General features: G+C 41.5%; 1 protein-coding gene across 3 annotated transcripts in view; it reads right to left on the bottom strand.

The window, feature by feature from the left end:
- Positions 1-6,048: 6,048 nt before the first annotated feature.
- Znf157 (zinc finger protein 157) overlaps positions 6,049-9,930 on the bottom strand; it is a 44,015-nt gene continuing 40,133 nt past the window's right edge. For 2 of the 3 annotated variants that reach the window (XM_023717830.1, XM_004633508.2), the window contains exons 3-5: positions 8,917-9,043; positions 8,556-8,651; positions 6,049-7,550 (exon numbers count right to left, since the gene is read on the bottom strand). In XM_023717830.1, coding sequence (XP_023573598.1) covers positions 6,337-7,550; positions 8,556-8,651; positions 8,917-9,043 — 1,437 coding nt within the window. In that variant the 3' untranslated portion in view covers positions 6,049-6,336. The remainder of the gene's footprint in view (positions 7,551-8,555; positions 8,652-8,916; positions 9,044-9,930) is intronic. The other variant, XM_023717831.1, reaches the window with a different exon arrangement.

The following is a 9,930-nucleotide window of genomic DNA, read 5'->3' as shown; positions in this document are numbered from 1 at the left end:
AAATGGTATTTGTAATATTGTACATAATCATTGCTAAGATTCACCATCACTAAATTGTAAATTAGTTATTACAAAAGTAATACTTATAGAGAGCGAACTTCATATGCAGCACCATTCTATAAAGTACTTTATGTATGACTTTATTTAATATTCATGTATTTCCATGAGTTAGGCATTATTTTAATCACCATTTTACAAATGCAGAAACTGAGGCATGGAGAGTTCATATGAGTTCCCCAAGGACACAGCTAGGACAAAGCAGGAACAGGATTACTTTACCTCAAATTTTTCTCAAAATTTTAAAAGAGAATTCATATATTTGTAATCCCAGATACTGAGGAGGCTGAGGCATGAGGGTCACAAGTTCAAAGCTAGCCCAGGAAACTTAGTGAGACCCTGTCTGAAAATAAATATATGAAAAGGGATGGGAACGTAGGTTAATGATAGTGTTTGGTAGCATGTGTGAGGCCCTGAATTAAACACCTAGGACTGGAAAAAAAAACTCATAAGGATTCATTTCTAAAAAATATTAACTGTTATGGTTCATGTCTGGATGTCCTCCCAAAGACTGATGTGGTCACAGGGTTGGCTTTCTCAGAGTCAGCTGAGTCTAGAGTTTAAAATTGGCTCATTGTCTAATGGTGGGATTAAGGCAGAGTGATTGCTGGATTAGTCTAATGATTGGATCGACATCACCCTAATTCCAGCAGTCTGGATAAGATAAAAGGGGCAGAAAGAGGCTTGTTCTCCCTTTTTCCCCTGTTGCTTTGGTATTTTCTGCCACCATCAACGGTTGCCCCTCTGCAACATGCAACCCAGTTTTGGAGCCAGTGGACTGAAACCTCCACAAAGGGTGAGCTAAATAAACCTTTTCTTCCTTAACTTTGGGTGTTGCATATTTTGTCTCAGTAACAAGAAAAAAGTAACTAAGCCACAAACCTAGTTTACATCCTTATAATTTTTCTCTTTTAAAACAACTTCATTGAGGTATGATTCACAATGAAATTTACCCATTGAAACATGACCATTGGTTTTATTATATTCAGAGCTGTGCAAACACCACAATAGAATTTCTAGAATATTTTCATTATCCCTAAAAAGAAACTCACTACAGTAGTCGCTTTTCATTTTGATACCCCCCACTAATCTACTTTCTGTCTCTGTGGTTTTGTGTACTAGGACATTACATAGAAAGATAATTATACAAATTTTTTTCTGACTTGCTTCTTTCAGTTAACACATTTTCAAAGTATATTCATATCATAGCATGTCTCAGTACATCATTCCTTTATAGCACTCATTAATAGTCCATTGTATGCACATACATTTTGTCATCTATTCACCTGTTGAACATTTATTTCCACTTTAGGGCAATTATGAATAATACTGCTTTGAAAACACGTGTACAAGTTTTTAAGGTAAATATGTTTTCACTTCCCTCGGGTAGGTACCCAAGAGTGCAACTGCTGGATCACATGGAAATGCTGCTATGTTTAACATTTTGAGAAACTGTCAAATAGTTTTCCAAAGATGGTTACATCTCTAACTCTCCTCTAGCAACCTCAGAGGCTTCCAATTTCTCCACATCCTCAGCAACATTTGTTATTGTCTTTTTTTACTCTAGTCATCCTAGTGAGTGTGAAGTGGTCTCTTCTCCCCATACCCCCATGCTAGGGATGGAACTTAGGGCTTCACACATACTAGGCAAGTGCTCTGGCACTGAGGCCCTGCCCCAGTCCCAGCCCCAAGTTCTTCATTTTCATTTTCCTGATGACTAATTCTGTTGCAAATCTGTGTGCTTACAGAGCACTTGTATATGTTCTGTGAAGAAATATCTACTCAGATCCCTTGCTCATGTTTAATTGCATTGTTTTTATTGTCAAAGTGTAAGAAATCTTTACATATACTGGATAAAAATCTCTAAGCAGATATATATGATTTGCAAATGTCTTCGTCACAAGAGTGATGAGTGGTCAGCAGTTGTGGTGCTGAGCCTAACAGCAATGGGCTTGGAGGTGCAGTGTGGGCATCATGCTGGGGCATCGCTGCATCCAGACACTGAGCTGTGGCTTCAGGGATAAAGAAAAATGCAGGGGTGCCAGGGAGATGGCTCAGTAGAATAAGCGCTTGCCTGGCAAGTGCAAGGGCCTGAGTTCAATCCCTGGTTCCACAAAAAAGAAGAAAGAAAGAAAGAAAGAAAGAAAGAAAGAAAGAAAGAAAGAAAGAAAGAGAGAGAGAGAGAGAGAGAGAGAGAGAGAGAGAGAGAGAGAGAGAGAGAGAAATAATGCAGGGCCAACAAACACTGATTGGGTTTTATGGACTGGAAGACACTGAGTAACTATCAAGGTGAGGCTAACATGGACTCATCAGACACTGCTGGGAACTCATAGAACCTAAAGTCTCTGCTCTTATTAACTGTGGATCAGTGGACAGAATGATGGTGGTTGGGATACAATTAGCAAATACACTGCTGTGGCAATCCCCAGTACCATCAAGAAAAAAATGAGGGCTATTGTACAGGAAATACAGGGAACATAATATGTATATTTAAGTACATGCTATATTGTGGTGCATCTGAGGATCAATTCAAATACCCTGGGTCATCATAGTCATGGGACATTCAAGGGAAAAAAAGGAAAATGTATTTTTAACACAGTATCAATTTACTATGGTATAGTGCCACTAACTCCTAAATATAAAAGATTCACTCTTTTTTCTCCTAGTAGTGGAGACTGAACTCAAGGCCATATCCCATTCTAGGCAAGTGCTGTACAACCAATCTATATCCCCAGCTCTCACTCAGTTGCTCAAATTGACCTTGAACTTGCAATTCTCCTGGCTCGGCCTCCCAAGTAGATGAGAATATAGGTATACACTACCACACAAGGCTAAGATTCACTCTTACTGATAAAAAAAAAAACATAATAAGAAACATTCGCAGACCAAGCTGAGAGGTTCACAACAACCAGACTCCTTAGCAAAGGAAACTCTACAGGGTATTTTTCTTTCTTTTTTTATGTATTTGGTACAGGGTCTCACTATGCAGCTGGGACTCATAGTGATCCTCCTGTTTTCAGCCTCCCCAGCTCTAGGATTACAGGCCTGTGCTATCATGCCCGGTCTCGGTGGCCTGCTCAGCATGCCAGGGAGGGAGCAGTGCAGCATGTGATGCTGGGGATCAAACCCTGGGCCCTGTGCTTGCCTAAGCAGGCGTTTAGTCTGTTGAACTATCTTGCTGGCCCTATAGGGTATTTTTCAAGCAAAGTGGAAAATGATCCTCAGTGGCATGTAAAAAAAATCATCAAAAGCAACCAAGATGTTGAATATGTGGGTAAAATCAAAAGAACATTGCAGAAATTGGACAGAAATGTTTTGTGGGGAGATGTGTGCTTACACACACACAGACACACATGCACGCGCACGTGCGCACACACACAAAAACACATTTGTACCCCATAACACATCTTTACATTTTAGAATATAACACACCATTTTATTTGAAATATGTGTGCATATGACCACAGCTGCTATTAAAAATTTAGAGGACTGATTGTAAATGCTGGAAATTGTGGAAAAATGTAAACTTTTACAAACTGCTCCTGACAGTGTAGGTAAATACAATTGGAGCGGAAAATTCAATGCCTAATAAAATATGACAAACTTCTGTATCAATCAGAGACCAGTCAGGGCACAGAAAGCATACCCATTTTTTTTTTTTTTGGTGGCACCGGGAATTGAACTCAGACCCTTGTGCTTGCCAGGGAAGCGTTTATTCCACTGAGCCATCTCCCCAGCCTGCATACTCATTATTTTAACAGAGAGAATTTTGTTTTGTTTCATTTTGTTTTTGAGACAGGGTCTCAATTTAGACTGGCCTCAAACTCACAGTGATCCTCCTGCCTCAGTCTCCTAAATGCTGGAATTACAAACATGTGCCACCATGCCCCACTCTTTAATAGAGAGAAATTATTTGAAATAATTTTTCATTAGTTATGAAGTTGTTAATTACATAAATGAAGAGACAAAAACAGCATTTAAGTTATCAAGGAAGTAACAATGAGAGAAAGCAGCGGGACTAGGGTAGTATTGAAGGGATAAAGTTGCAGTTACTAAAAATTACAAGAGTGCCACACATGATGGCACAGAACTATAATCCCAGCTGCTTTGGAGGTTGAGGCAAATGGGTCACAAGTTCAAGGCCAGCTGAGGAAACAAAAAATAAAGAGGCTGGAAGTGTAACTCAGCACTAAAGTACTCCTGGGGTTGATCTCCAGTACTGAAAAAGAAAAAAGAAGCAAAATGAAAGTGCTCTTGCAGCTGGGATGCATACCTCTAAGCATTAGCACCAGTCATCTGATGCTTGTCCCACAGAGGGTGGGTCTATAGGCTAGCTTTGAGAGTTCTGGAAAACTGTCAACTGGGCAAAGCTGCAAGGAATTGTTGCTGCTGTCCCCATAAAGAAGCCATAAAGTGGTCATTTCCAGAAGGGGTGTTGTGGTTTGTATCTAGTTGTCCCCCCAAAGCCTCATGTAAATCATGAGGCGGTTGCCACTTGAGGAGCAGTGAGGCTCGAGGGTCAGGACCAGAGGACCAGGGTGGGGCCTGAGGGATGGGGCCAGAGAGGAGCAAACTGTTAAACTGACAGCATGAGCCTCCCTACCCCACCCCAGGCCGAGTGGCCTCTACTGGAAGTATGGAGCAGATTAGCCTGGACACGGTGGTGCCCCAGCCTCTCTTCTAGACCCTGTAGTGTGGGACGGCAATGTTTCGAGGTCTTGCTAAGTAATTCAGGCTGCTTTAAACTTTGAAACCTCCAGTAACTGTGAGTTAAATAAACCTTTCCTTCCCTAAGCTTGAGTGTCGGTATTTGTCCCAGCAATGAGAAAAGAGTAACTAAGATGGGGGAAAGGAATGAGAAAGTACTTTCTGTCTCCAGCCCCAAAGTTTAGATCTAGTATCTCTCATTGGCATAGCTCCACATAAAGGAGGTGGCAAGACAGAAATGTGGCGTAGAGTCATAAAGCACAGTCTAGTAGGATGACTTTGGAGCTGGGGCACAGAAGATTAATAAATGGCACACTGCTGTATCCTATGACCCAGCAATTCCACTTCTAGGCTTAGACATGAAACACAGAAACAATAAATTTTCCACTAGGATAATAGAGACAGGAATGAGTACACCTGACCTGCATTCATCAACATAGATAGATCTTGGAAGGTAACATCCAATAGAAAATGACAGCTGCTTAATTTTAACTAGTATGACACCAGCTAAGGAAAAACTTAGACAATATAATAGTATATACTGTAGACTTCATACTATACAAAAAGCTCACAGTAGAGCCAGGCATGTTGGTGCATACCTATAATCCCAGTACTCTGGGAGGCTGAGGCAGAAGGATTGCAACCTTGTTCCCAGTGCATACAGCTGAGCAAGAAGTGCTGATGTAGCTCATTGCAAAGGCCTTGGGTTCAATCTCCAGGACAAAGAAAAAAGAAAACACCTCACAATAAATTAAAAATCTAAATGTTAAAGAAAACTTTGACTTCAGAGGTAAGTATAGGAGAGTATCATTATCATGAAACTGAAGATAGTAAAACATAACACTCCAATAGAATTAACAAACAGCCTTGATCTAGGAAAAGATATTACAACATATGTAACTGAAAAGAGTTTTATAAACTCATAAGTTAAAACCAACAACAAAAAAGGGGGGTGGGGAGATGGGTCAGTAGAATAAGTGTTTCCCTGGCAAGCACAAGGGTATGAGTTCAATCTCTGGTTCTGCCAAAAAAAAAAAAAGCAATGGCATTTAAACCAGGAAGAAAAAGATGAACAGCCCATTACAAAACAATGGACCAGGGCCGGTGAGATATCTCAGCAGACTAAGCGTCTACTTAGTTAAGCACAGGGACCAGGATTCAATCCCACATGCTGCACCGGCCCTGCCCCCTGAACAGACAACTGAGTCTGAGCATGGTGGCACATGCCTGTAATCCCAGTGCTGGAGAGGCTGAAAACAGGAGGCTCACTAGAGTCCAAGGCTGCATAGTGAGACCCTGTACCAAATAAATAAAAATGAAACAGAAAAAAAAAAATGGACCAAAAGACAATAGTCAATGTATTGGAGAAAACATCCAAATGGCCAATGGACAGATAAGATATTCAATTTCACCACTAAGTGGGGAAATCCAAAGAAAACAATAATGTGCTATATTCCAAGGGTACCAGGACCTCATTCACACCAACCAAGGTGCCATATTGTGACAGGGATACTCTTCCAGGCTCTGGTGATCAGATGTTCCAAGGGCCTTGATTCCGTGTGGCAGAGGGGTTCAAGGAGAAGCTTTCTCCATGGCACAAGGCCAGGGCTGGCCCACATGAGTCCTCTGATGTTCTGTGAGGTGTGCTTTGCGGCAAAAAGCCTTGCCACATTCCTGACACTCAAAGGGTCTCTCTCCCGTGTGAATTCGCTGATGCTCAATGAGGCGCACTTTCACATAGAAGGCATTTCCACACTTGCTACATTCATAAGGTTTTTCTCCTGTGTGAGTTCTCTGGTGCTGGCAAAGGGATTTCTTCATACTAAAGATTTTTCCACATTCACTGCACTGGTAGGGTTTCTCTCCTGAATGCATCCTCTGGTGTTCAATGAGGCGAGCTTTTACATAGAAGGCATTACCACATTCAATACATTCATAAGGTTTCTCTCTTGTGTGAATTCTCTGATGGATCCCGAGAGATGAGTGTACCCTGAAAGATTTTCCACATTCATTACACTGATAGGGTTTTTCGCCTGTGTGGGTTCTCTGATGGTTATTGAGAGTCATCTTCATTCGGAAGAATTTCCCACATTCTCCACATTCATAGGGTTTTTCTCCTGTGTGAATTCTCTGATGTTGATTTAGGGATTTCTTGGCCCGGAAGTTTTTGCCACAGTCCCCACATTCATAGGGTTTCTCCCCTGTGTGAATTCTCTGATGTTGGGTAAGAGATATCTTGACACGAAATGTTTTCCCACAATCGCCACACTCATAGGGCTTTTCCCCTGTGTGGGTTCTCTGATGAATTGTGAGAGTTGCCTTCTCAGAAAAGGTTTTCCCACATGCCATACATTTGTATGGTCTCTCTCCTGTGTGTGTTCTCTGATGCAGAATGAGTTGTGACTTCCTGCCAAAACATTTCCCACATTCATCACATTCAAAGGGCTTTTCTCCTGTGTGGGTTTTCTGATGAGCAATGAGATAGGATCGTGCACTGAAGGTTTTTGCACATTCACCACAACCATAGGGCCTCTCCCCTGTGTGTATTCTCAGATGTTCCACGAGGTTTGATTTCCTGTAGTATGCTTTCCCACATTCATGACATTGAAAGTTTTTATCTACTGCATGTGTCCTTTTATGTCTGACAAAGACTGTTTCCTTGTGGAAACCTTTGCCACATCTGTTAAAGTCAACATTTTCATTCAAAGTTTGCATCTTCTGATGCTGAAGAAGATTGAGGGCATTGCTGCCAATGGAAGTGTTACCACACAGCAGTGACAGGGATTCTTTAAAAACAAATTACAGCATGTCACTCTTTCATATAAAGTCCCTAAAGAGCCAATCACAGTAGAAAATAAAGTTACTTAGCCTTTAGAACTAGGTACCATTTGGCTTTCTGCAACTCATTGATGCCACTTGTTAACATTCTCCCCTTCTCTCAGCCTGGCCTCTTTGTAAGTCCTAGGATATGTCACTCTGTCTAAGCTCGACATTCACAGTTCTTTGCCCAGAAAACTTAAAACATACATGGCTCCATCTTGCTCACTTCACTGACCTTTGTGCACTAATATTAACTTCACCAAAAAGCCTTCCTTGACTATGTTCCCTAAATGTACACAACACACTAACTTTATTACCTTGCATTGACTTTCTTTTCACCACCAAACATATGCATTTGCTTCTGGTTGCTTTCCCTCACTAGCTTGTGAGCTTCAAGAAAAGAGAGATTATGTTTTTACTGCTAGTCTCCACATTTAGAATGTGATGAGCATATCCTTGGTACTCAACATTTGGTGAGTGACTAAATAAATGTATGTATGAATGTATGCATGATATCAGAAGTCACTCAAGTAACTCAGTAGTGTCCCAAATTTTCTGATCAAGGAGATTATGGGGCCAAAGAGGAAAGTGATCGATGATGTAGAGTGTGCCTAAGGAGAGTCACATGGAGAGAAAATATTCTCTCAGGCTTTCCCAGAGAGCACATTGGCCAAGCAATAGCCATGACTCATCCACTCAAGGCAATGGAAAGAAGAATAAATGTCTAGGAGGAGGCAGAGGTCAATACAAGTCATGGATATTACAAAAATCACAATAAAACAACACAGATGTGTAAACATGATATTGGGACATACAAATTAGGGTCTAAAGTGTGTAGACCTTGTGTCCTTATTTTCAAAGAGCTTAGCCTTCTAAAAAGAGATTTCTGGAAAATATGAGGCTAAAGTTTGACCTGAATTACTGGGATCATATTTCCCCTATGCTCCATTGTCTGGTTCTTGCTCACTTACCAGTATAAGCATGGCCTGAGGGCTCTTCCTCTAATATCCACAGCTCTTCTCCTCGCTCCAACTTGAAGATCATCTCTGGTTTGGCCACGCAGAGGCCTGTTAATGGGAAATGGCATATCACGTGGGCCAAGATGTCTGAACTTTAGGGCCTGTGATGGAAGAGGAAGGTGCATCTTCACAAGGAAGGGGGCAATTGAAACCTTTCATTGGGGAAGTCAGAACATATACATTCTTCCTGGTGCCCTAAACAAATCAGTTGGTTATGACCCTTGAATCTGAAACTAAAATGTGAAACTCTGCAAAGGCTATACACATGAGAGTAACCACGTACCCCCATGATCACACAGACAAGCATCCTCACCCACAGATGCCAGGTTGCTATAGGTCTCTAGCATCACATCCTTGTGCATGGTCCTCTGTGCAGAGTCCAATCTGCGCCATTCCTGTTGGGTAAAATCCACAGCCACATCCTCAAATGACACGGATCCCTGTAACAATTTGCAGTGATCAAAACAGGATGCATGGAAAAACTGTGTGGATATGAATCCTCTCTATGAAGCCCACTGAGAGCTAACTAGAAACAGTCACACTGGATATGTGATTCAGAGTCTTAGCTGGTGTTATACTTTTGGTGGGGGCTATAAAAAGCCCCACCACTGCATTGATGTATTAATTCATGAAGAAAAGATTAGTAGATGACTGACTTAAGACTACATACCTGGACCTGTGCAAATTTCTAGGGAAATAAAGAAGCTATGGGATCTGTACTCAAGGACTTCATCTGTGCAAAAGAAATGCTAGACATGGGGACAGGGACACTGCATTCTCATGAGGAAAGGAAGTGAATCCTAATTGGTGTTATCAGACTGCACTTTGCTGGGGAAGAGGAGCTCTGAATTCTTTTTTCTTTCATTTGTGTATTTGGTACAGGGTCTCACTACACAGATCAGACTCATGGTGATCTTCCTGTTTTCAGTGTCCCCAGTGCTGGGATTACAGGTGTGTACCACCACGTCTGGACTCTGCTGTGGGCTCTGGGAGCAGGTCCCTGGGCCTGCTGAAGCAGGTGCATAGTCCGCTGAGCTATCTTACTGGCCCACGCTCTGCATTCTTAACAAGCATACAATTTCCACCTAACTATATTTGGGTGCCCATAATCTAACTTCTCACTATTCCCTCTTTTCCCCACCCCTTGCAGCTTCTAGTCATCACTATTTTACATTCTGAGCAACATTTTTATAATATTTATATATGAGAGAGAGCATATGGAACTTGTTTTTCTGGATCTGGCTCATTTTATGCCACACAATATCCACTAGTTCTATCCATTTTGCTGAAAATGATAGGACATCACTCTTTTTATGGCTACATAATA

Source organism: Octodon degus, unplaced genomic scaffold, assembly GCF_000260255.1.
Source record: "Octodon degus isolate 3935 unplaced genomic scaffold, OctDeg1.0 scaffold00055, whole genome shotgun sequence".
In the NCBI taxonomy this organism is placed as follows: Eukaryota; Metazoa; Chordata; class Mammalia; order Rodentia; family Octodontidae; genus Octodon; species Octodon degus.
This window is presented reverse-complemented; position numbering and strand designations above follow the sequence as displayed.